We start from the raw sequence: 27,822 nt of genomic DNA, 5'->3' as shown, positions 1-27,822 counted from the left end.
CCCTTCACCCACCGAGATCATTATAACAGCCCATTGAATATTCATAATAATCAGTGTGGTTATGGTTATTATTAATAAACAGCTGTTTTTTGTTTCAAAAAGGTCTGAACATTTTGTTTATTTCCTTAGGTGTTGAAACCTTCACCAACAGCTGTGTCAACAATGCAGTGCTTTAAACAATCCTGTATGGTTATCAGTCCCTGGTTTCAAAGGATGCGAGGCAACAAGTATAAGTATATCATTTTATTTCAACTTTATCACAATTATTCACTCAGTAAAAGATTAGAAATGTGCAGACCACTCTTGTGTGAGAAAAATACAAAACAGACAAAAAACTAGTTTGGTGTAGAGCTGACATTATTGTAACAGGCCACCCTGACTTATTTCTTAATACAAAAATATGTAATGTGGGGGTGCACGTCTGAATAAACTATATTTAGCTTGTCTTATTTTCAATAAATATTTAGCAGATACATTAAAAGTAACAGTAACAATACATACAAAGTTTAAACAATTTAGGTTTGAATATTTTTTAAAGGAGGTTGTCCTTGTAGCTGTCTAATAATACCTGTTCTGTTATACCGGCACATCAGCTGTACCTGTGTAAATGTATGTGCAAAACAACATGATTGTCTGATCACCAATAGAAGACAATTTGGTAGAAAATATTCATACAAACTTCACTTCCTGGATGTTTAAGATTGGCACATTTGACTAGTGTCCAAATAAAAATGTCCTGTCAGCAGATCAAAAAAGCTTTCCTTTGGGTCGTCCGTGCAAAAAGTGCCGTTCTTCTATCAGATGTTTTTCTTTGTAGTGTAACATGATGTTACGTTTCCAGGAATGAGAGGCACTAGATAGAGGGGTTGGTTGAGATCTTTTGTGTTTGGTTAAGGCAAGAGGGGGATTTCCTCCGCGTTCAGTCAACGATGGCAGAGAGCACAGCCATGACAGCCATGCCACAGAAGATGAGCAGGACATGCAGGAGGGACTGCCTGTGAAAGCAAACAAGGGGTACGGATTCAGACAGATTCAAGGACATAAAATAAATATTCCCGTTTCAACACCACAGAACAAGTTATACAATGTGTTGTTTGTAAATATCTTTCTGCAGAGTGCTGCAGGGATGATGTATTTCTGAAGGCTGACCCGTTTGTATAGCACATAACAAAAAGCCAACAGGATTTTGGATATTTGGAAAATAGATCCTTAACAAACAAACAAACAAATAAAAAAACATGTCTGGTACTTATTTAGTTTCGCAAGATAATCTCCACATATTAACAGCACTTATATGTTTTTATGTCTCATCTAGCCACTGATCTATTTAAGACAAAGAAGTTTCAGAAATTCCAGAGTGGAGTATTTACTGACATGCAGTATTTTATGTTATGAACAAACTCTCAAAAATGTATTTTAAACACAGACCGAATTTCACGCATCCAACCAAAAACTCATTCAGAAAACCCAGCCGTAGTGCTATGGAACCATATTTTATATGTTAAAAGCATAGATTGTTTATAAGAAGTGACAAAGAATATTGATCAACACATTTTTAGGCGATCAAAATGTTTTAATCAACTTCATAATGTGAAAACCCACTGTGAAAGGGTTATTTTACCCAGAGCAGCCTGCTTGGTCTTAAGTAGGTCCTCTTTGTGTTTCTGATGCAAACAGGCACATAACCCATACCATAAACTGGACTCCTCCAGCAGATCAGGCACCACATTCACCATAGCTATGTAGAGGAAGCCTCCCGAGGTGAAAGGCAGTATCCAGGCAGTGGCATTTTCTAGGAAGGGAAGGAAACACTTCTATAAAACAGTATCCAGGTGACAAAAATGTATTTGATTGCTTGAATACTTAGAATCTTACCTGTGCCTTTTGGCGACTGAGCGCACAGAGCGAAGCAAGCTCCCAAAACACCAACCAGCGCCGTGGACAGCTGCATGCAGGCCGCACTCCACCGGTCGAACCCGGCCCTCAGCAGGATGGCAAAGTCCCCCACCTGCAGATAAGGACAAGTCCCACAGTAGACAAATGGCATTGCAGTCAGCGTGTTACAACCACTGTAGCAGTCTGTTGTTTTCTAGTACTTTCTGCTATTTAAACATAAAAGCCTCAGGTTGTAGAATGGAACCAAAGACTCTGTAATCTCACCTCATGGGGGATTTCATGGAGCAGGATGGCAAAGGTGGTAAGGTATCCAACCTGCAAGAAAAGATTCATTAACAATGTGCCCGGTATTATTAATAGAGAACTGTATTCTTGAAAGCACCCGTTGAGTAGAGTTCTAAGCTCTATGTGTTCAGCGAGCGGTGCATAGTGCAACGAAGGGAAATGTAGAAGAGCTGTTCAAAGAGCTGCAAAGCTGTGACAGCAGCTTAAAGTCTTTTATAATTCCACATGAAGAGGATGATGAGATATCAGTTGTGAGAAAGTGTACTTATACACACACACATGTCACATCTAGGTAAGAGGCTATTGAATACCTGCAGGTTGACAAAATAAATCATTTCAAGGATGAAAACTTGTTAGTTAGACAATAAGAGAAAAAAAAGCCACAAGATAGAAAAGAAACCTTCTTTCTTAGAATTTCTTAAAAATTGTTAAGGACATTATGGTAAAATATCTCATAGTAGGAAATAATTAATAATAATAATAATTCATTATAATTTTTTTTTTTTTATGAAACTCTTAATATATAAACATTGGTTAAAATTACATTGAGTACCAGAAGCAACATTTATCTGGGTAATACCATTTGCTTTTTTCAGGTGGGCCAAAAATGTTAACATAGCTGAATGATGTAATGTGGTTTGTAGTTGAGCCAATAATACAATTTGAAAAATTAAATAAAGCCCTAGTACAATTTTGAACAGCTCCCTTTAAGTATAACACTTAAAGGTGGGGTAGGTAATTTTGGAGAAACCAGCTCGAGTGCGCTAGAATTTGAAAATACTCAACCGAAAAAAATCTGCCACTTCCTTACAGAGCCCCTCCTCCAACACACACGAACGCGCACATGACCAATGAGGACGCGAGATAAGCTTGTGCACAGATGGAAGGCTGACAGGCAGGTAGGCCATCCTGTTATTTTAGCCGGGCCGGCTAAAATGATTGGTCGTGCTTTTTACAGTACTACGGCTTCCACAGATGAGATATTTTTATGGATTTATTGTCAAAGCATTTAAGATATTCATTGCTATCGGGATGTTAAGAGCATTCCATGGAATATAACAAAAAGTGTTTCTGAAATAAATTACATACCCCACCTTTAATGATCCTCATCTTTCTTAAGTGTTAATAACTGATATAAATATTCTTTTTTTTTTTAAATGTTCAACAGCAATTCAGAATTAAAAACTGTGAACATCTTCATGTTTAATTAAACTGCATTGATAAAGATTATTTGTATTGCAGCATTACATTGTGGCAAAGTCACAGTGGGATAAATGTGCTTGAGAGTGAACAGAAAGCACCGGTGAGATGTCTTGTATGTGTACGTTTCAGACACCTCGTTAACTTCCTCTCTGGCACGGCGATGTGCGGTTCATGCTGCTAGCCTTATGTCCCTCCAGCTGGACTCTCTCCTTATAAAAGATACAAATATACAGTAACCTACCGAAGCCAGCCTAACGCATGTTACTACAGTTTAGAGTGCACCTTTTTTTATCTAGCCTGTACCAGAATTAAACAAAGAAAAGTTTTTAAATGAAAACGTTTGCTGTCCTGGAGTGATTGTCCACTGTCAGGACTGTAGCTCTGCTGATACAACAGGTCTGCTGCACACACTGCCAAATTACCCAGATCCATTTCCTCTCTTCTCTTTTATTCAGTATTACTGCGCTCCTCCCCGGCTATTTTGCAGTTCTCTTGCATAACAGTTATATAACAGTATAGACTCATATTTACTCAGAATGGACCTTTAACAACTAGTCTTTAATTATTTGGATGCAGGCTTTGAGTACCAAAACCAATTATTTTCATGTGATATGTTCACAAATCCAAAAATGATCACATGACTCTTTCTATCATTATCCACAGAGTCATATTTGTAGTTTTCTAGGCTGTTGGCCAGGAATGAGTAATAATTAAGGGGTCAATCCATATTGACAATAACTAGCACTTAAAGGTCTATATTTGTAATATAATCTTAATCATCCTACACAGTGACATGACAGACAGCTGCATGTCGGTTTAAGCAATTCATTTATCAGCCATGATTGTCAGTTCATGATAATGAGCTCATTTGGTCTGAGACCCCGGGGAGCTATTTCAACTGCAATTATACTTTATGAGACTAGGAGCTCATGTATAATAAATATGCATGCTGAGGACTTAATGTGAATGTAATCACATTCTCACATACGAGTCATTTGTTAGACCGGTGTGATTATAAATGTACACATCATGAGCACAAGACCCTGCTAACACACTGCTGATGACTGAAGCCTCGGGGCCAGAACTGTTTTTCAACTCAATTTCCTGCTGCTTTTGTTTTTAGTACATTTCACTATGAAATGTACTATGGAAACTTATGTTTCAAGGGCTGACACAGCATGTCATACTAACTTCGAGTTAGATATGCTTTCTTTTGAGATTGTCAAATCTTTACAAGGCAAAGGCTAAATCTATACCCAAGAGAAAAATGGAGACAAAGCATCTGAGCAACTTCTTTGTGTGTGCGTAAAACACATTTGAATTAGAAATATAGACATTGTAAGGTCACTAATTTTTTGTCTTTTATTTGTTAATATTATCACAGTCTCTTACCTTTTTGCTAACCATAAAACTTCCTGCTACTGCGAGTCCGTGGGTGAAGTTGTCGATGCAGTTGGCCAGCAGGTTTAGGTATCCACTCGTCTGTGGGACACAACATAAAAATGACACTCAAAAAGGTGAAAACTACAAGAAGTATGGTTTACTGGAAAGTCGTTTTTTTTTTTATCTGTCACAGACTCATCTTATTTAATCATTTATTTGGCAGGGACAATGCACGGTAATGAACACTAAAACATTAAAATGTGTCAAGCGTAACAGTGCCAGATTTAGCTTTCAGCTCATTTCCATCCACAGTACCTCACATAAAAACATTTAAGAAATGTACATTTTACAAACATTGTAAAAACAAAATACATGTTATGCAAAAAGTGCAAGAGCAGCATACACAAGTATTTATGACATGGTAATACAATATAGCAGCAACGACATGTAAAGTGCAAGAGAAGATAAGAGCTACATAAAGTGCAAGAAGAGATACCCCTGTAATAAAGTGCATTTAGCGGTGATTGCACGTCTGTGTGTTTCTCATCCATTCTTTGAGTTGGCCTTTGAAGCTATTGAGAGTGGGACAATCCCGTATCTCAGTTGGGAGGCTATTCCAGAATAGCCTGCCCTCTGGTTTCTGACCTAGTGCAGCGTCCAGTGTGTTTTTTGTGGATGAATTCCCCTAAGGGAGGGGGGGGCCAGTCCATGTAAACATTTATACAAAAAACACATACTTTTAAAAGACTTAAAATAGTCAAAACTCAAGAAATTGTGTTTATCAAGGATGGTACAGTGGTGGTATGAATAAGGCTTTCTGTCAAACACCTTGATAGCCCTCTTGTACAGCTGTTCTACCGGTTTAAGGTTTGTGGCACAAGCAAACGACCAGATTGTAAAACAGTATTCAATGTGGGATAGAATCATACAGTGGAGGTGTGACTTTGCAGCATCGACAGTTTTATCGACATATCAACTTTTAATATGTTTCTTAAAAGTAAAGTTCGAGTCCAGTATGACTCCAAGATACTTGAACTGGGAGACTAGTTCTATTTCTGATCCGTTTAAAAACACATTAGATCCTTCGATAAAATACAAGTGTGGTTAATTCAGGGTTCTTACACCTTTTCCAAAGTCAAATTCAAGCACTTTTCAAGCATTTTCAAGGTGCATTTTCCAGCTTTTCAAGCATCTTACAGCTGTTGTAAATTACATATTTATATACACATACTCAAATGATTATTTCCCTACCTCACATTAAATCAGATGTTCTTTATGCTATAAACAACCAAATGTGTGTTTCGTAATAACATTCTACACGAGGATGAAAAATTAAAGAAAAGAAAACTAAGTTTAATATTTCAAAATGAGTGATCTGTACGTAGACTGGGCATCCCATATAACCTGGCTGAGCCAAATAACTTTTCAATACATTATTGATTACTATTGTTGAGGTACTTTTAGGTTGGCAGTGAACATAAGTCAGAGGTACATGGTGTACTTTTCCTCCACTACAGTTCAGAGGTACATGGTGTACTTCTACTCCACTACAGTTCAGAGGTACATGGTGTACTTTTCCTCCACTACATGTATTTAATACCTTTAGTTACTTTACAGATGTGGATGAATGATGTGAAATCTAACCAAGTGTTAAATCAGAATTTAGTTCCACCTGGAGTAAATCCACAAGCTACCCTGCAGTATACAAAGTCATTCAAACTAGCTGCACCTTTATCAGCTTTGAGAACACTTTCATGATCAATCATTAGAAAACATATCATATATATTATTCTGAAATGGACCAATCTGCTCAACGACTACTTTCACTGTCGCTACTTTCACTATATTTTGATGAGAATACTTTTATACTTTCACTTGAGGAACATTTTGAATGCTTTTACTGTAACAGAGTATTCCTACACTCTGGTACTTATACTTTTACTCAAGTACAAGATCTGAGTACTTCTACTTTTACTCAAGTACAATATCTGAGTACTTCTACTTTTATTCAAGTACAAGATCTGAGTACTTCTACTTTTACTCAAGAACAAGATCTGAGTACTTCTACTTTTACTCAAGTACAAGATCTGAGTACTTCTACTTTTACTCAAGTACAAGATCTGAGTACTTCTACTTTTACTCAAGTACAATATCTGAGTACTTCTACTTTTATTCAAGTACAAGATCTGAGTACTTCTACTTTTACTCAAGTACAAGATCTGAGTACTTCTACTTTTACTCAAGTACAAGATCTGAGTACTTCTACTTTACTCAAGTACAAGATCTGAGTACTTCTACTTTTACTCAAGACCTGAGTACTTCTACTCCTCTATAGTTCACAGGTATATGGTGTACTTCTACTCCACTACATGTATTTATACCTTTAGTTACTTCACAGATGTGGATGAATGATGTGAAATCTAACCAAGTGTTAAATCAGACTTTAGTTCCACCTGGAGTAAATCCACAAGCTACCCTGCAGTATACAAAGTCATTCCAACTAGCTGCACCTTTACCAGCTTTGAGAACACGTTCATGATCAATCATTAGAAAACATATCAGATATATTATTCTGAAATGGACCAATCTGCACAATGACTACTTTTACTGTTGCTACTTTAACTATATTTTGATGAGAATACTTTTCTGCTTTTACTTGAGGAACATTTTGAATGCAGGACTTTTACTGTAACAGAGTATTCCTACACTCTGGTACTTCTACTTTTACTCAAGTACAAGATCTGAGTACTTCTACTTTTACTCAAGTACAAGATCTGAGTACTTCTACTTTTACTCAAGACCTGAGTACTTCTACTTTTACTCAAGACCTGAGTACTTCTACTTTTACTCAAGTACAAGATCTGAGTACTTCTACTTTTACTCAAGTACAAGATCTGAGTACTTCTACTTTTACTCAAGTACAAGATCTGAGTACTTCTACTTTTACTCAAGACCTGAGTACTTCTATTCCTCTACAGTTCAGAGGTACATGGTGTACTTCTACTCCACTACAGTTCAGAGGTACATGGTGTACTTCTACTCCTCTACAGTTCAGAGGTACATGGTGTACTTTTCCTCCACTACATGTATTTATACCTTTAGTTACTTCACAGATCAGGATGAATGATGTGAAATCTAACCAAGTGTTAAATCAGACTTCAGTTCCACCTGGAGTAAATCCACAAGCTACCCTGCAGTATACAAAGTCATTCAAACTAGCTGCACCTTTACCAGCTTTGAGAACACTTTCATGATCAATCATTATAAAACATATCAGATATATTATTCTGAAATGGACCAATCTGCACAATGACTACTTTCACTGTCGCTACTTTCACTATATTTTGATGAGAATACTTTTCTACTTTTACTTGAGGAACATTTTGAATGCAGGACTTTTACTGTAACAGAGTATTCCTACACTCTGGTACTTCTACTTTTACTCAAGTACAAGATCTGAGTACTTCTACTTTTACTCAAGTACAAGATCTGAGTACTTCTACTTCAACTCAAGACCTGAGTACTTCTACTTTTACTCAAGTACCAGATCTGAGTACTTCTACTTTTACTCAAGTACAAGATCTGAGTACTTCTACTTTTACTCAAGTACAAGATCTGAGTACTTCTACTTTTACTCAAGTACAAGATCTGAGTACTTCTACTTCAACTCAAGACCTGAGTACTTCTACTTTTACTCAAGTACCAGATCTGAGTACTTCTACTTTTACTCAAGTACAAGATCTGAGTACTTCTACTTTTACTTAAGTACAAGATCTGAGTCAGTGTGAGAAAAAGTTTTTAGAGAGGACTTGTCCATGGACAAGTGAGTTTGGCAATTTACTTGTCCGAATACATTTTTCACTTGTCCAGAATGGACAAAAATTGGGGCCACTGGAATCTTCTTCTTCGCCATCGTATTTTACATTTTCCCACGGTTTTTACGACACCGCTAACGTAAGTGAGCGGTAAGATTTTACTGCATCACACATAGGGTTGGGTATCGTTTGGATTTGAACGATTCCGGTTCTGCTTTTCGATACCGGTTATTTTCGGTTCTCGATTCCGGTTCTTTGAGAGGGTAAAAATAAGTCCCATGACAAACTGGGAGAAAAATATATTTATGAAAACATTAAGTCAAATCTGTATTCCAATTTACAAATCACTTCATACTGTTTAATTTCTTACAGTTATTGAATACAATTATATAAAAATAATCTGCATTGTTTAGTTAGTTCTAAGTGGTGCAGTTTGAGAATGTACAATTGGCCCAGTCTCCTCTGATGTTACACTGCAACCTGCCTGTGAGACAGAATCCAACCAGAGTCTGTGTGTCCAACACATGTCCTGCAACACACATGCTGCAACCTGCCTGTGAGACAGAGTCCAACCACACATGTCCAACACATAGGCCTAATAATAATAATAATACATTATATGTATAGCCTATAGGCCTAGCGCTTTTCTACAACTCAAAGACGCTTGCACACTTACACATGTCCTGCAATACACATGCTGCAGCTGCCCAGCTGCTCACTGTGTGTAAAAGTAAATAAATAGTATAAATAGCATTTCAATAATGTACTTTCTATACCCTGCTTCATAAACAATACTGACATCCCTGTGCTCCTCCGAGTCTGGGGGTCCGGGGATGTGAGGACAGCGCGAGGATACAGACAGGGAGGCTGCTTTACTTCATAAAGGAAATGGCGGTCAATATTAACAACACAGGAGCTAAAACGCTTAATAACCTTCATTACTTGTTAGAGAAAGAACACAAGAAAGTTTGACAAAGATGAGGCTGTCAACCCTTGTGTGGTGTTCGGGTCAAATTGACCCGATTTCCATTTTTAATGAATACAAAAAAATATAAGGATATTTTCGTTCAACCTGAAACTCAATGGCCGGGGCTTATTTATTGTGAAGGACATGTGGAATTGTTTTTATTTTTTTTCCACTTGCCCACCCGCATTTATGTCCTTCATAAGAGGTTCGGGTCAATCTGACCCAGATACAATACCAGGACACACACACACACACACACACACACACACACACACACACACACACACACACACACACACACACACACACACACACACACACACACACACACACACACACACACACACACACACACACACACACACACACACACACACACACACACACACACACACACACACACACACACACACACACACACACACACACACACACACACACACACACACACACACACACACACACACACACACACACACACACACACACACACACACACACACACACACACACACACACACACACACACACAGAGAGAAGCTGTTTGATCCTGTTTTCCCTTGATCTTTACCCTTTGTAGTGTGTACACAAAACTATCCTAGAACATTATAAACATTTTAGATCTTCCAGAAATGTATAAACATTTTACATTTTCTCGCACTGTCCCCCCTCGCACCTGCACGCCGGAGGAGGGACTAAACAGAGACATAACCTCACATTACAGTGTATAGTGCAGAACTACAATTATCTACCAGCAAAATGGCCAAAAGATATTCTGCTCAGAGCCTTGGAGCTAATAATGGATGAGAGTGAGTGGAATGCATTAGAGGAACACGGTGAAGTGGGACAGGAAGACATTTCTGAAGATGAGGATAATGTGGAGGTAAACTCAGAATTTGACAGCAAATTGGAAGATGAACTTGACTCATAGCCAGCTGCTGGAAGACCCCCACAGCCAGCCGCAAGAAGACCCCCACAGTCAGCTTCTGGAAGACCCCCACAGCCAGCTGTGAGGTCTGTGGACCCTCAAAGGACTCCAAGACACAGACTACATGCAGCAACTGCAACAAGTACATCTGTGCTATACACACGAAGAAGTTCTATACATCATGTGTTTCCTAAACAGACCTTCCCATTGACTCACATGATGTTCTGCAGCGTCACTTCATCAATATATTTTTCGGATATACTGTATTTTATGAATAGTGACTGTTAATTGTTTTTATTTGCTTTGTGTTTATATCTGTTCTGTCATTTATATGGATGTTTCATTCCCTCTATATTTCACAGCCAAATACTTTTGGCTGTGGTTCTTGTGTTCCAATTGCTGATAAATTGCTTTATTTCCTTCAGGGCTTTGATTATTATATGACAGATTAAAAATAATAAACATTAATGAAAAAATATTTCATTTACATTAGTCCTAGAAAAGCATGAGCAAAATGTAAACTTAGTTTTTATTACAGTGTATTTTTTTTTAACATAAATAACATTTTTATCACAAAAAACGATGGACACTTCCATTGTTAAATTTGATCTAGCAAAGAGTATTTTCAAAAACTAATCATATATTTCATTTATATTGTTGGGGAATGAGTTAAAGACAATATATATAAGGAATTGTGCATGTTGAATTTAGTTCTGTATTTTTTTATGTCAATTTGACCCGAACATTACCAAAGGGTGCGAAATGTGAACATAACACAAGGGTTAAACGGGCAGCGGATCCGCTGTGTGTAGAAAGAGAGAGAGCGAGATGCTGAGCTGCACCGTGCAGCGACCAGCTGATACGGAGCATAGAGAGAGAGAGCTGCAGTCTGCGGGGCTCGGCCTCGCCTCCTGTCCTCCCAATTTATTAATCCCGGTACCGGACAATTGTTATTTGTTCCTACTCGGAACCGAGTTTTGCTTCCCAACCCTGCCACTGACTGTGCTACACTTCCCGCCCCGCCCCCGTCTAACTGTACAGAAAGCGGCGAGATGCATTTCCTTATGAATCGACAAGCAGAACCGAAACTAACATTTCTAAACGAACAATGGCGGACACGTACAATTTGCGAATGAGTTCTGCCTTTTGTAAACTGAACTTATCAATAATTTGTCAATAAATCGGGGCGAAAAACGTCACTTGTCCACCGGACAAGTCAATTGAAAGATCTACTTGTCCGATATTGTAAATAACACGTCCCGGACGGTGGGACGTGTACTTTTTCGCACACTGTGAGTACTTCTACTTTTACTCAAGTACAAGATCTGAGTACTTCTACTTTTAGTCAAGTACACGATCTGAGTACTTCCACTTTTACTCAAGTACAATATCTGAGTACTTATTCCACCTCTGGTAGTGTATTAGCCTGAATTGTAGCCACAAAATCACGCAGAGCTGCATAAAAATAGACTCACAATGGTAACAAGTGGAAAATAATATTTACAAATGTGTACAATGATTTGTAGGTAATGTTGACTACTCAAGACACCTGACTTATACATCTTCAAAGGAAGACTGTGTTCATTCTACAATTACATGGGATTAAAGCAAAATGTAGTTTTACTTGTATAATACTTCAATTTTATATAAAAGACAGTTTGTTTTCATCTGTTTTCAAATAAACAAAGGCTTGGCTTTCAGAATATTAAACTTGTTTCGGCAAATTCAGATGATAAATACAACTTTGAAGCTTCGGCATCATTACAAGCAGAGAACGGACTAATGTAACGTCACAGCAAGCATAACAACAGCCGGTGTTTCTTGTAAGTGTTTCCCCGGTACACAAATGCAAAAATACACAAACACACTCGCGAGCTTCCCCCAGACCAGTAATACAAACGAAAATGTGTCTTCGGGTCAATGTGATTTCGATAGAGCAAGTCACATTTGGTTTAGGCACGAAACATACTACCAGTAGAAATACATTGCTTTCAAAATCGCTCTGTGTCGAATCAATAGATTATATTTCGTGACTATAACACGAAATGCCGTGAGTGCTTCATCCTCTGAACACCACACGATGGCGACTGTAACGCACATAACATAGGTACGCTCCTCTGAAATGATTGTTCCCTGCAATTATTATTATCCCTCATCGAGTTCGCTATTCAGCTCGCTAACGTTAGCTTAAACAAACGTAACATGCAATGTTAGCCTAATCTAAAATGCTCTACTACGGCGTACCTTTCATGTGGCTCGTCAGCGCAGACTCTCACATCGTTATTTTTGAAAACTTTGCAGGAGGCTACTCGTGGGCTTGACCCTCGTCTTAGCCATGGCTTGTATTTGTCTTCTGCTAGCCAACGCTCGTTGAAACTGCAACCTCCTGGCACACAGTCATCTATCACTCTCATCAGAATGCCCAGGTCACACGTAACACAAACACTTGCAGGTCGCACGGGAAGGCCGCAGCGGAGCTGTTTTATGTAGAAGCGAAGCAATTCTTTTCTTTTAATCTAAAAAGCGAACTATTCAGTCAGACAACAATTTATTGTAAAAGTAAAGCAATTACATTTTCAAGCACTTTATCTCAATTTCAAGCACCATTCCCAAAATTCAAGCATTTTCAAGCACCCGTACGAACCCTGTTAATTTCAAATCAGGCCTATTTCAACACCCAATATTTGATATCCTGAACATTGTTGGTTTCAGGTTAAGTTACTCCCAGTTTTGTAGTCTGACCCATTTATACAAAAAAGGCTGTAAATGATTCTTTCCTTGCAGGAAACAAAAGGAAGCTGCTGATTATGTGCCACAATACCTCGGGCAAATAGTTGGTGTAGTATTAACATGTTAAATTGTGTCTGTCCTCACACCCAGTCTGTGCTGGGAAAAACTAAAGAAAGGGATGGGCCAATGCAGGACATTTCTCCATAATGTGTTTCTTTTTGTGAATGTCTAAAAAAACATCAAGGTTAGATTCAACCTCTTAATTTACTCACAACTGCAGATTTTGAAAGTGTTCTCTTTCTGATTGGACATTTTTATAATTGATTTCATATTGGTACTAAACCACACTGAGATGTACTACGTGACTGAATTTAAATGTACTTTTATGTTCATGTTATTTCTTTATGACATGTGTTCGTTCACAAGTCAGATACAGGGTAAAGGATTCCAGGGTTTATTTGCACACTTTGGTGATATGAGAAAGGTAAGGGTTGTCCTGCAGCAGCACTAAAGGACTAGTTCTGAAAATAAGCATGAGAAATATTCCAAGATAAAGTATTAGAAATATAAATATTTACGAGGTATTAGGTTGAGAATATTCAGGGTTTCTGAAGACCTTCTGTAATAAAGGCATTTTTAAGTTAAACAGCATTTTAATTGCAATAGCAAGATGTACTTTAAAATAGCCAATAAGTCTTGTTGGTTTCATTAAGCCGTCCAATTAGCTGGTTCTGAAATAAACTAAAGGAATCGGGTTGGACAACCCATATCAAGTATTTACCCTTAGCGGTGTCTTTTATTTTTTAAATGTGTTGACTGGGAACGTTTTGGTTGTCAGAAGTACCTTGATCTTCTCTGATCTTCCCTGCAGACTCTGATGCTTAGAGGATTTCCATGACTCAGCAGGTTGCCCGTTTCTGAGTGATGCCGCTGCCTTTCCATGGGAAGCTGCATCAGACCGCAGCTGTGGAGGAAAGAGGAAGAAAAACAAGGCAAAAATAAACATATAGTCCCAGCCTCTTTTTTATATATAGTATTTTTTAAATAAATAATCCTTATGTTAGCATTGCCCATCAGTGTCCACCATCAGTAATATTCCCATTAATTTCCCCTAAGGAAACCACCTTTGCCACTAGCACCAGTCATACTAAAAACAGACAGTCAATGCTAGCCTAGATTTAACAGCGCAATAAACATGGATTTCTATTCTTGCTCCCACTGTGTGAGAAAGGCTTTTAACTCCTGCTAGCAGAACAGCTGTTGAAGAAAGTCCTGATTATTTCTCTAACTTCCAACATGTTCAGGAATAACAGTCATTTGTACTTTTGCTACATTTTTCAGACCTAACAGATGACCTTTAAACACCACTCAACATTTAACTATATATGATGAATATAAAAAGGAGAGACAGATTCATTTCAGGCTAAAGCCTCTGTTTTCCGAGAACAGACAACTTCCTTGTTCCCTCTTTCAGAAACCACTTATGTTGCAATTTAGACTGATAGGCAAATTAAATGAAAGGAAATAGCCTGCTGTCTTCTGGTCGCGGCGGGGACTTTTTTGCTCCATGTCTATGATTGAAGCATTAGGATGTAATAAAGCGTTGATGTTTTCCGGTCTGAGAGTGGAGCAAAATTATCTCTTCAATACGCCCAATTTAAATGACCTAGACATAAAGAAGGTGATTAAAACTCCTCTTCACATTTCATACCAAGCATTGTAGCTCTCCACACATATCCATCAGAAACACTCTTTGGTTAGATTTTCCTAACCACATATTTTAGGAGGAAGACATATTTTTAACCTGTCTGTCCCTCTCACTGCCACACTTTATTGTTGCCTCTGTCTGAGTGCTCTCCTGTGGACAGTAAAATGGCTAAAAAAGCTATAAATAGTGCCGGGAGGAGCTGAGCCGTGGACGCAAATCTTCTCCCTCACTGGAAATACAAATACAAGAGAGGGAAGAGACAGCCTGCACAAACACTCTGCAACCAGCCATTCATGTCTACAAAGAAACCGAACATTAATAAAGCGTCACATTTATAAATCGCATTACCAAGCAATAAACTCTCCCTTTGACACTAGTTAACGAACTAATTAACTAGTGTATTTGAACAGCTGTTTCACCCAGTACAGAGTAGATATGTCTTATGTGTTTTAATTTGCTCATTGATTAACCAACTTTTTCCCCAGAAGTGTGCTGCTCGGCTACGCACCACGCCTCCCTAAAACCCAGTTCAAATGCACCCTTAAGTGTATTGTGTCCCAATATCTGTCCTCCTTAACACTAGAACCGCCAGGGGTCGCTGTACTGTATACCTAAAACCACCAACGGGTAAAATTGACCTGCTATTAGAATGCATTGATTTTCAAGGGACAATGTTCTTTATTTATCATACTAAAATACAGGATTAATAGTGAGTTTTGATCGCACAGTGATGAAACTTATACCAATAGAATATGATATCTAGTTTGTGCAGATTGCATGAAGTATAAAATATTGCTACGGTGAGTTATGTGCAAAGTGTCTCTATCTATCTATCGATCGATCAATCTATAACTATCTATCTATCTCGCTCTCTCTCTCTCTCTCTCTATCTATAATACCGCAGTAGATAACAGGTGTTGCTATAGCAACACGTCATGTTTACGCGCGAGATCCATATAGCTCGAAAATCACTGCATTTTCTATAAGGTAAATATTACCCGCTGGCACTGATGGGTATAAATGGCAATTATTTGTGCCATTATTTCAATTTTTAACAACAGAGGGTGCTAGATAACACACTTTCAGGAAAAGTCAGACTGGGAGACTTGAATATTTTATTGAAAAAAAGTTACATGTAATCAAGAAACAGCTGCAGGTAAAATTTACCCATTGGCGGTTATAATGTTAAAGATCTCCTATCATGCTATTTTTAGGCATTTATTATTGGTATCAGTATTCGAATAATTATTCATGTATTCGAATATGAGTTATGAATATTTTTATTAATTCTTTTTTTTTTTTTGGGAGTGATGCCTAAGTTGATTACATATTATCAAATTGAATAATTCAATGTATATATATACGACTGTGCCATAGCTAAATGTGTTAGTTGACGTCTAAAGGTGTGTTTTGCTCCGCTCCCCCGTCCCTCACAGCGGGCAGAGCTGCAGGTGCTGATCTCTCTCTCTCGCGTCCAGTTATACTTCACTCGTGTTTATGTCCAAATCCATCAGATCTAGCTAGTTCTAGCCAATGATATGGCTGCTGCCCCTCCCTACACGCAGATCACGCAGACTCAAACCTCATCTTAGGCCCAAATGTGGCGCAAATGCGCTCCGCAGCGAGGTTCATGAGCGTGCTCCCCCGCCCCCTGTCAACACTCGCGACACATGAGTGGCCAGCCTAAACAACAATAAGCGCTGCTTGGCAACCGTGTGTGGCGGAAAAGTGGGAGCTAATGCCTGCTCAGAATTCTACCGAGATACTCAGCTAAATGCTGCCGTGATGAAACGCCATCATGTTCCAAACCACATCAAGGATTATTTCTGAAACACTATGGAGTTCAAATGCTTTTTCTCTCACAGATTTACCACAAGGTGAGTTCCTTTTTATATCCTGCTTGTTTACACAATACAGATGTAGCACGCTAGAATGCACTCCACCCAGCGGATTCCAACCAGAAACCCAAGGGATCCCAGTGGCTGGGATTTTAAAGCCCTCCAATTTCCTGAGAGGGGCGTTGCCAGATGTCCCCATTTGTTCAATTGCAGGATTTAACCATGAGATGGCGCTTCATTCACAAATACACAAAGACAACTGGGTGAACTTTGGTCGCAGTTTGTTTCCTGGACTTTCAGTACTTCAGTAATGTTATTTGTTATGGTTTTCACAGGCTACTATAACTAAAAAACATCAACATTTTAGATCAAATAAAGTACATCTAACCTTATTATATTAATTGTAATTCAATACCATATAGTCTTTATATATTAAATAATCATAATAATAATAATTCTTTATTTTTTATGCTCATACTTTTACCTTTACAATAGTTTGCTTTAATATGCAGTATATCTTTTGTAATATTGTGGTGGTGTTTTTACACAGTACAGTAGATCGAAGTAAATCAACGTATATACATTATCATGTATTATATTGTGTTGTATTATTAAGTTATAACCTACATTAACCCCATTATAGCATATGCCACATTGATGAACACATTTATGCATCAATAATTACAACGGAGTATTTCTAAATATAAGTTGTAAAAATACTTATATGTATTTAATACTAATAACATAATGATTAATTTTACTTTCAGATGATAATACTTTTCACTTGGGCAATTGACAATTTTGAATGCAGGACATTTACTTCCAACACGTATTTTTACATAGGTAAATAATCGGAATACTTCGTCTACCTCTGATTTTGGACCCTGTCAATGTTTGTAAAACTTTAATTAAATGTTGGATATTTCCACAGACCCTTTCAGACCGGCAATGCTGGAGAACAGAGGGGGGATGGGAGAGTTTTGTCACATTCTGATGGCCCATTACTAGATTTGAAACAAAAGACAGTCACAGCCCTGCGTTGATCACCTTAAGGGAGCTGTCGGGGGGTGGGGGGTGGTGAACGGTACATGGTCAATGTTTGTTTAAAAATGTTTGCAGTTGCGAAAGCTCTAAGCCAATCAGACATGGAACAAAAAAAGGATCAGTCTATGTGTCGAGGGGGAACTAGAGACGCCCCTCTGCCTTTACAGCCATGGTCCGGTCTGACAGCGCTCAGCTCTCTGCTGCAGAGGAAGAGACAGATTACTGCTCTGAACAAAGTCAAAAATAGTATATCCAAAACGGAATAAATATAATTATGATTATTAATACGTTAAGTCTTGTTCATTGTTTTTCAGTTTTTATTAAATGTTTGATATTTCCACAGACCCTTTCATACCGGCAATGCGCAATGGAAACAACAGGACCTGCGACAGCATAAATATGCAACCCAAACCTACAGTTAAACTTTACTGCTGGAGAAGAGAGAACGCAGGGGGGGTGGGAGATCACAGGGGGGTGAGAGATGTGGCTGATGGGCCATTAGGTGTGTAAACAAAGAGAGTCACACACAGCCCCCGCTGATCAGCTGATCACCTACTGAGACCCATTTACACGGGAACGCAAACGAAACGCAAACGAACGGAATATGATATCAAAAAAGTCTTCCGTTCACACGAGACCGCTCGAAAGCGTATGACATATGACAAGCGTAAAAACATATGCCGGACCTGTAAGTGGCGCTGTACTTCCGCACGAGACCATTCGAAAGCGCTGTAGTACATATGCCGGGCCTGTAAGTGGCGCTGTACTTCCGCCACAAAATACACCAAAAGCAGCGAAGAAGACCCCCGAGCATGGTTGCCCTTCTGTTTATTCTCCGCGATGGATTTAGCAACATGTAGTTCTCCAAGTCCACTTGTTGCTGATGGTTGTGGTAGAGGAGCTGTAGATTTTTGCACTAACATCTGTAGCATGGTCAGTAGCAGTAGCAGTAGCTACTGACAGTAGCTACTGACCATGCTACAGCAGTGAGCAGCAGAGGTGGGGAGAGGTGGGGCTATGGCTTCATCGTTATCAGGAAATGATCGTATAGAGGTTAAGTCCCTCCCCTTCCGGTGGACCTCCATGGGACCTTATTTCGAAAAAATTATGTATTGAAGTCAATGGAGAAAGATTATCTTTCGATCCCGTTTGAATTGTGCCACGAATTACACATATGATGTTTTTCAATTTAAAAGATAATTTTGCAAGTCAAAAAATAAATAAAATGTATCGTAAAACTGTGAAGTAACACATTTGTTTGTGTGAAACGCTCAATGAACTACATCTCTGGTCTCGCAGAACAACACACGTCACCAAGATGGCCGTCACTACTGTCTTGTCAACAAAACGATTGACTACCCTCACTATCACCACAATGAAACACGTCCAGAAGAATGTCATGCAAAGCTGCCTGCCTGCCTGCCTTCCTTTGACTCTCTCTGAACTGCCTGGTCTTTTTAATGTCAACCATTTGTGCAGATAGCATGAAGTAGAAAAGATCGGCGATCGCCGATGCTAGCATTAGCATTTCTCCCCCGGGCTTAAATTGTGTATTATAGAATGATCACACCGGTGACAGTACTCTTCAAAGGGTTCACGAAATATGACTACTACTCTTACTGTTTAACATTTTGGGTTACTTAATGTTACTTCATATTAAGGCTAATAAAAATGACAAGGCTGTAATGCTAACTAACGTGCTAGCTACTAGCTAGGTAGCTAACTTGATCCAGCCACTCCAGGTCCTTTCATCAGACGGGAAGCGAAAGAACGAGCAAGACCCATTGCTGGTATGATAACAACCTGGTACTAAGTACACAGGCATCTTGTTAAAGTTATCTTATCTTAGCCAGCGCCATATAGATAGATTATATCTATATGGCCAGAGCTGCACATAACTGGTACGCAGGTGCACATGCGCACCTCCGCCAAAAAAAGAGCACCGTGTCATTTGAAAAAAAGCGCATTTGCGTACCAACATTGAGAGAGAGGGAGGGAGAGAGAGAGAAGAGAGAGAAGGGAGAAGAGAAAAGAGAGAAGAGAGAAGAGAGAAAAGAGAAGAGAGAGAGAGAGAAATATATTTGCGAGTTGCATATTAACCTATGATATGAACTCTGGGCCGGCCCGTAGCGCTGGCGTAATAGATGTTCGCCTAGGGCGCCAGATCTGGGGAGGCGCTGCGCTGGCAGCTCTGGGAGGGAAAAAAACATTTTTGACCGTTGGTGCTCATCCTAATTTTCAGCCTTGATGTAACGATATTCACAATTATGTAAATGTAACACTCTTTTCACCCCGGTTACACGTTTCATTTGCCCTGTATGATGGGCGCTGTAAGTGATGAAAATGGGGGATGTTGGCTTATCCGCAGCTCACAGCCAAAATGCGAGTGAGAGAGGGAGAGTGCACCGGTACCGGCGCTGTTGTTATTAGAATCTGGTGCTAGCTGCTTTAACGGATATAAGAAGATGTTTCTATAATAATGTGGAGGGAGAGTTCTCTCCAGTCAGACTGAGAGGCTGATGACTACAGCTCAGTGAGGAAAAGGACTCTGAGTGTTTAGATAGTTAACTTTAGTCTAAGTTCAAACGGTTTGGTCACAATTTATGTAAACACATATTGCCAAGGCACTCCTTTATAATTATTGGGATAAACAAGTTTGAAATCATTCCAATGTATACTATAGGACAGTAACCAAAAATATCTTCTAAAACTGGAGATAAAAAAAAAATGCAGAAATAAATAAATGTTAAGGTAAAATAAGATATGAATGAACAACATAAATAAAATAAGTTACATTAATTTGTTATTGGCTATGGTAGGTTATTGGTTATGTTCACATACTTATTTGATTACATCCACTTTTCTAAGATGACAACAGAGACTTTCGACCCAAACCCAGCTGTTGACTTGTGGATGCAAGCAGCTAATCGCAGACTCAACCAGAGAGAAAGTAATAGGCCTACATCATCAGCTACCATGTCTGACAGAGAGGAGAACAGTGAGGAGAACAGTGAGGAGAACAGTCAGGAGGGTAGTGATGACAGCTTGTAGGATTACTGGTCGTGCTAATGTTGTCTTGTGTTCACCACTGCATGTGTGTTCTGTGTTCACCTCTGCATGTGTGTTCAGTGCCGTGTGTCTGGCAAATAAAGTCAAGACCCCCTCAAATGTTACAGTTTATTTCATTTTAAGGATGAGCACCAAGCAACATCTCCAGGTGCTACTTTGAGAACCAGGGCAAAAAAGTTATGTGCACCCCTGTATATGGCGCTGATCTTAGCTATCTCTTAGTGGAGGAAAACAATTGTGACATCACTTACGCGACTCTGGGATTTGTAGTCTTTCTAGTTGCGTATTTTTCATAGTCTTATATTTCAACAGTTTTACGACAAACTGTGACTTTTTTGACATGGAAATTATTTTTTAAGATTGACAAACATCATATGTGTAATTCATGGCACAATTCAAACGGGATCGAAAGATACGTTTTCTCTCTCCATTGACTTCAATACATTATTTTTCCGAAATAAGGTCCCATGGACCGGAAGTAGATGGGCGTGACTTCGCCACTCCATAGGGCGTACACACACTGAGCCGTTTGGCCCCCCAGAGCGTTCCGTCCGCAGATCTATCCACCTTGGGACCCGTTATCATTTTAGGGGTCAGTTTCCGTGGTTCCGTTACGGCCTCGTGTGAACAAACGGGCTATACGAAAGAGAAAAGTAGCAGATACAACCCGTTTCGTTCTCGTGTAAACAGCACCTCAGACTATTTAAAAAAACAACAGTCTGATTTTATCATTGCACTACAATGAACTCAATGTGTGATTGTTATAGCAGTAATATTTAACAGTAATAATACAGTAAACTATTAGCACTGTAAATATTATTGTTTGCCCGTGGTGAGATGACGAGGCTCCTGATAGGGCCGTGGGCGTAAAGCCCACATTTCCGATATTACGTCATATCGGACTCAAATCTGGATCAGCTCTGTTTTTAGAGATTTGGGTACGAAGGAAAAGAGAGAGGGTTTTGTTTCCTGACACTTTGTGAGTTCCCTGACACACATATTTATGTATAAAAGACATAAAAAAGTGCATTTTGCATGATGGGAGACCTTTAATGTTGCAAATGGAGATGCTGTGACGCAAGTCATATTTCAGACTTGATCTGACCATTAAAGTTATCGTATTGTACAATTCATACTAGAAGAGGATGAAAGAATAGTTTGAAATGTTGCTTTCTTGTAGAGAGTTGGATGAGATGATTCATGTATCCCATGGCTGTCTGGTTAGCGTAGCTTAGCATAAAGACTGGAAACAGCTCCCTTAGCTCTGTCCAAGAGTTAACAAATCTACCTTGCACTGCCTTTTAAATCTCACTATGTCAAAATGTTATCTCTCATCTGTTAAAAAGAAAAGATGTGTGCTCCGAGTTTCCAGTGGCTGCAAGGCATCCTCACACTGACGACAACACAATAGAGAAGTATTGATCTTCTCATCTAACTGCTAGAGGATATTACTGATAGCCCGGGTGCAGAATAGGTCATCTGATGCTACAATAACCCAAAAACTGAATAGAAATATGCAGATCAAGCACTAACAGGGCAAGCATACCTATGACAACAGATAAGTGAAGGCTTGTAACGACATGTCTGTGCTCAGTGAGCTCCTGTGGAAGCATTGAGCATATTCTTCTTTAATCATTTCAGCTTAAAATACTTACAGCATTGTTACAGTTCAGGTCTGAGTTGGAAGTGGGCTCCTCCTCCTCCTCCTCTTCCTTGCTGTCTTGGTCTGGGAACATCTTCTCCAGGATGAGGAAAGACAAAAGGCCAGCGATTACCCACAAGCCCTGGGTCATGTAGTGGTTGTGTTTACCAGCTAGGATGGAAGCAGAGAGATTGTACATGAAAATATGTGAGAAAGTGCATGTAGTTACAACTGAAACCGAGAGTTGCAACTAAAATGTTAACTTAAAGATAAATTAATACAATCTCATTACAACTCAAAGTAATATCATATCTGAAGAGCGACTGTTCCGAAATGATGTTCACTGACAATACCAAACTTGAATGTGTTTAAGTGGGTTTAAAGGTTCCCTATTATACTGTTTTTCATCAATATATTATAGGTCTCAGATATATACAAAACATGTCTCTGAAGTGTTTGGCTCAAAATACCAGACAGATCATGCATTGTAGCATCCCATAATCCCCTCTGTTTCAGCCCTGTTTCAAAAGTGCTGATTCTCTGTCTTTTACTTCAGATGGAAATAAGGAGCCACTCCCCACGCCCCTCTGAGAGATATTTGGTTAAAAAGAACACAATGGTGCTCTAGGAGGAGATTCAGGTGATCAGGTGGGCAAGTGTTACTTTGGTTGGTTATTGGCTAATGGTTACACAAGCCAACAAATTGTTATGACATCATAAAGTGTCCAAAATCTGATCAGCTCATTTTCAGGTTTTTATATAAATGGATCAGGACAGAAAGTGAGAAAATCTTTTTTCCTGAACATTTCAGAATTTCGTTACACAGAGGGGACACATGATTATGTATAAAATACATAAAAACTTGGAATTTGCCTAATAGGTGACCTTTAAAGCAGAGTAATTATAATTAGAGGTGTATTGATTCTGACATTGGGACCTAAACCTGTGGCACAATAGAGCCCTTCATGCCCCAAAGCATTATAAATAAATGGCCCGCTGACCCGGAGGCACTATTTAGACACCCCGGGCCAGCATAACGTACTTTCCACGTGCCCGCTCGGGCCACTAAACATATTGCTTTACACAAACATTTCCTGTGGTATTGGTATTTTGACAAGCAATTCTGATAAATTATTTCGTTTATTAACGCTACAAAATAGCGTTTCGTCAGGCGGTTGTCGCTGTTTGCTGCGGAGTAGCGCAGCGCGAGCAGGCTCCCGTGCACGGGAGCGCACTCGTTCACTACAGACTTCCTCGCCACCTAACCATTCGCCAAAATGTTTTTTGTCTTAAAATAAAAGAAAGTCACCGGAGGAGTTAAAGGAGTGACAGGGAGTATGAGAAGAAGAGGGAGAGAACGTTTCAGCCACACTGGCTTGATCGATGGAGTTGGCTTCAATATGATGATATAAAGGTCTTTTGTCGGCTCTGTACATCAATCCCGACCTATGCTGACAAGTAAGTGAAGAGTAGAAAATATCAAAGGTATATTCGCTATAAGGAAATGTCCCAGCAGTTTAGGATAATGAAGGTTCTAATCTAGGCTATTACATATTTCTAACTCCTGATAATGACAGGAAGGCAGAAAGCACATTATACAAATAATAATACTCATAATAATGATAATAGCAGATATTCTTTTTTTAACAATGACCACAATATCATTATTTTAATAAACCAAATATTAACAATTGAGGAAAATGAGAAAGAACTGATGATTCAAATGTTGTAGTACAAGTAGTAATGTAGTTTGTGCATAAATTACTATTGCAACAAATGTGTTAATTTTCTTCATTATTAGTCAATTTTTTGGATGAATGCTCTTGGGCCAGTAGTTACAATGGTGGGGCCAGTGATAATGAACTGGGCCAGTGGAATTTTACCCTTAATGTCTACCCCTGCCAAAAGGCAGTCGTTCTACAAACTGGACTTCTCTTGATTCCTGCTAAAACAGGACTGCAGTTCAATTTGTGTGAAATGTCATAACTAGCATATGAACTCCTGACTGATTGCCGAAAACATGTTTCGTGAGATCACAATGCTTATCAGTTTTCCTTGAGTTATAGTGGTTGTTTGCCCCAAATTGGAAGTAATTGCCTCCAGCCGTCCCTGAAAAAGGACAATGTGACAGAAGGACAACCTGAAGACAAAATGCCTCAGTGCAAATTTTAAAAATTAAGCCCCGCCCGCAAACACACAAAAAGCTGAGGTCTGAAAAGGAACGTTACATTCCTACTAGTAAAGACAGTTTAACAGTTTGACAGTTCTCCTAACTTAAGAGCAGTCAAATAAATAACATGTCTGTGGCTGGTGATGGTATTGGTGGAGAGGAGACCCACCTGAAGAGCCAGGGAGCGCCCACGCCTCAGGAAGGAGGTGAAGGAATACATCACCAAGGAGACTACCAATAGCAAAGCTCAACAGCTGCTTCAGCTTCCGACCACCAGCTGAGAAAACACATTAGAAAAAAGGTAGCAATTAGGCTACATGATGCTTTTAATAAAAACGTAACAATAACTTTATTTACAGCTTCACAGTTTCTTTCTCCTCCATTTAGAAGGCAGCTTTTCTACACATCATTTATTTATTTTTTTCTGCTTTAGGAGTTTCCTCAGTAATGACTAACCTCCGGTCAGGACTGCACTTCAAACCCACCAGCCTAAAATAAATCATGAAAATGAATGCCACATTCTTGAGGGTGGGGCCACTCAAGAGGCCACAGGCTGACCTATACTAACAGAGGCCTGGTTATTGAAATCTTGTAAAGGTTTTCATTGATGTCAAAGGAAGAAACTCACAAACTTTGGTGGTTGACTACTAGACGTCTCATCTAGTGCTGCTAGCAGGTAACCATTTTCATGATATCTCAACATCTTCAACATGTAATGGACACTTTTGCTTCCCCAACAGACAATGTATAATCCTAATGACTTTAATCAGAGAGCAGCCTGCCTTCATAGACTTTATTTTTCTCCACTGTGTATTTTTCCATTCAAGTTAGTTGATGTTGAACTGGATTACCTTCAAACTGACAGCTGGACAATATTACTATTAAGTACAAAAATCATGTCTTGCTACTGATTTTTTTATTTAATTGGAAGAAACATTTACTGTAAATGTACCTAACTTACCGTTTTAAAGTATTTTATATACTTCAATATAAGGACATGGTTATGCTTATGTACTTGGAGTGCCGATTTCATAGGATCTTTAAAAATGTACACCATCTACAATTGTATACCATCAAGAGAGTGGATCTGGTTCAAGACTGGCTGACAAAGACCAAGAACAACTTATTGTTGATGCCACTGAGGTTAATTCCACTTGTTAAATGGTGTAGAGGGCAAATATTTACAATTGAGCCACTAAAGAGCTGGCATTTGACGTACATATAGATGATGGGTTAATGAGGCGCAAAACAATTTCTCTCTTTAACTGCAGATATTTGAACCTTGAACTCTTCTGCTTTCACAACTGCAGTCTTTTCTAAGTTTGAGAGGTGTTTAACAGATGCATGGTGTTATCTGTGATCATTTGACATGCATATATTGAAATACTAAACCTAGTATATCATTATCATTATTGAATTAGGCAAAAATATTGATAGTATTATATGTTTACCTGCTGCCATCTCTTACCTTCTGATTTGAGGGCTGCTCCAGCTTCAATGGGAATCACCAGAAGAGGTAAAATCCCAGTGAGGCCGACAGCAACAGAGCCCACGAGGGACAGGAGCCAGACATGAGCCTGTTCGCTGGATAAGAAGTTCGATATTTCACGGTAGCCTGGGAGTCCGTCTGTCAGGCCGAGGCCCGGTCCAGCAGCCGAGGCTGTGGCCTGAGCCATAGCTGTTTGTGTCATCTTGTGGCTACTTAAGGCCCCCCTGGAGGTCAGCACCAGCAGGGTGACTGGGATAAACAGAGCAGCAACAGCCCAGCTGGGCTTCTTACAGCTTCCACCTTTCATCAGTCCCAAGGTCCAGAAAGCTTCAAGAGGACAAACACAGAGGTGACACGTTGAGACAAACAGGCATCTCCTGCAATTTATCTAACATCCATGAACATTGTAAATAGCCATTTTATTAAGGCACTCACAATTATGTTCAATACTCGATACATTTCGTGTGTGGTTTGGTAAGTTAAGTCAGAAGAAAGTCCTGTCACAGTATCCTAGAGCCAAGGTGGTCTTCAAATAGCTTGTTTACTATGCCTGACTAAACCAAAATCATTCCAATCAAAAAGCTGGAATCAGCTCACTTGCACTGTTGCCAAACAAATGTTCTGTAATTTTTAACCAGATGTAAATTGTTGTCAATCTGACCAGCTGGGCCATGCTGTGATAAAAGTCAAATTGTGCCAGGAAAAGAAAAGTCCAGAAATACCAGACTGCTTCCCTTTGGCAGCTGCCTGTGGAAATCCTGGCCATGCCTCACTCATAGGTACCGTTACAGGGAAAAGTTTAAGCTGCAAACTATTTGCAAACAAGTATTAATATGAAGCAGAAAGGTAGCAACAGTAACAGCATATGTTTATAAGTGTTTTAAAATCATCTGCTGCTCATCATGCTCCTGTGTGCGGAGTTAGCAGCACCGACTCGACCATAAGACAGTAAACACGTTACATTTCCACAATATGAACTAAACAGTACAAGAAAACACCACACAGCTAAACCCACTAACAACTCGTGAAGTAAACATTGCATTGGAAGCTTTTGAGAGCGACTTAGTGAGTTAGCTCCGTGGATAAAAGTTAGCAGGCTAGCGTTAGCCTGTAAACACTGAGACCTGCTGCACACATTAGCTGCGACAGACGCAATCTCTGCAAAACAACACTATCTCTTGTAACATCAGTTTGAGTAAGTTAGTGATAACAGTACGGGCCGAAAGAGGCATCAAAAAACCACGTTACTGTGACATTTTCGGTTTTAAATACCTTGTGGTTTCTGCGGTCTGTGCTCCAGTGTGTCCCTGCCATCCAGGCCTGTGTGATGAAGGCTGACTGCCGAGCAGGATCCGCGAGCTGCAGGAGTCACCACGGCTCTCCAAAACAGCCACGTGTCAGGATCCTGGAGGGGAAAACACCATAAACAGGAGAGGAGACTCAGGACATGGATCCCGCCCCACTCAACATTTCAGGAAGTAACTTTATTTTTTGCCCCAAGGACACTAATTCATTTTCCACACCCAGGAGCAGAATTCAGGAGCAAATGTGTTGTAAAAACTTAAGATGATTGAACCCCATGAACTCATCTGGCAGTTTTCAGGCCTAAAGGCTACATTAGCTGGCAAGAAAGTATTTGATGTTCACATTTAACA

The 27,822-nt window shown here is 39.3% G+C and overlaps 1 protein-coding gene across 2 annotated transcripts; it reads right to left on the bottom strand.

Annotated features, from left to right (window-relative positions):
• Nucleotides 1-228: 228 nt before the first annotated feature.
• Nucleotides 229-27,608, bottom strand: slc39a13 (solute carrier family 39 member 13). 2 transcript variants are annotated; one of them, XM_034217227.1, is made up of 10 exons: nucleotides 27,440-27,608; nucleotides 26,147-26,494; nucleotides 24,848-24,955; nucleotides 22,522-22,679; nucleotides 14,052-14,171; nucleotides 4,777-4,866; nucleotides 2,161-2,211; nucleotides 1,876-2,008; nucleotides 1,693-1,792; nucleotides 229-995 (listed from the first exon to the last, which is right to left on the bottom strand). In XM_034217227.1, exons 2-10 carry the CDS (start codon nucleotides 26,472-26,474, stop codon nucleotides 920-922), a joined length of 1,164 nt encoding a protein of 387 aa, XP_034073118.1. In that variant the 5' UTR covers nucleotides 26,475-26,494; nucleotides 27,440-27,608; the 3' UTR covers nucleotides 229-919. The 2 variants fall into 2 exon arrangements, with proteins under 2 accessions (XP_034073118.1, XP_034073112.1); XM_034217221.1 differs by having other exon boundaries at nucleotides 1,734-1,792; nucleotides 27,440-27,583.
• Between the last annotated feature and the right edge of the window lie 214 nt (nucleotides 27,609-27,822).

This window comes from Gymnodraco acuticeps, unplaced genomic scaffold (genome assembly GCF_902827175.1).
Source record: "Gymnodraco acuticeps unplaced genomic scaffold, fGymAcu1.1, whole genome shotgun sequence".
Classification (NCBI taxonomy): domain Eukaryota; kingdom Metazoa; phylum Chordata; class Actinopteri; order Perciformes; family Bathydraconidae; genus Gymnodraco; species Gymnodraco acuticeps.
This window is presented reverse-complemented; position numbering and strand designations above follow the sequence as displayed.

Coding starts and splice junctions, on each gene's coding strand:
- slc39a13 (XM_034217227.1), bottom strand. CDS start 26,474: ATGAAAGGTGGAAGCTGTAAGAAGCCCAGCTGGGCTGTTGCTGCTCTG. Junction 24,956..26,146: donor AGCAGCCCTCAAATCAGAAG/GTAAGAGATGGC, acceptor GTGTTTTCTCAG/CTGGTGGTCGGAAGCTGAAG. Junction 14,172..22,521: donor ACCTGAACTGTAACAATGCT/GTAAGTATTTTA, acceptor TTTCCTCCACAG/CTGCGGTCTGATGCAGCTTC.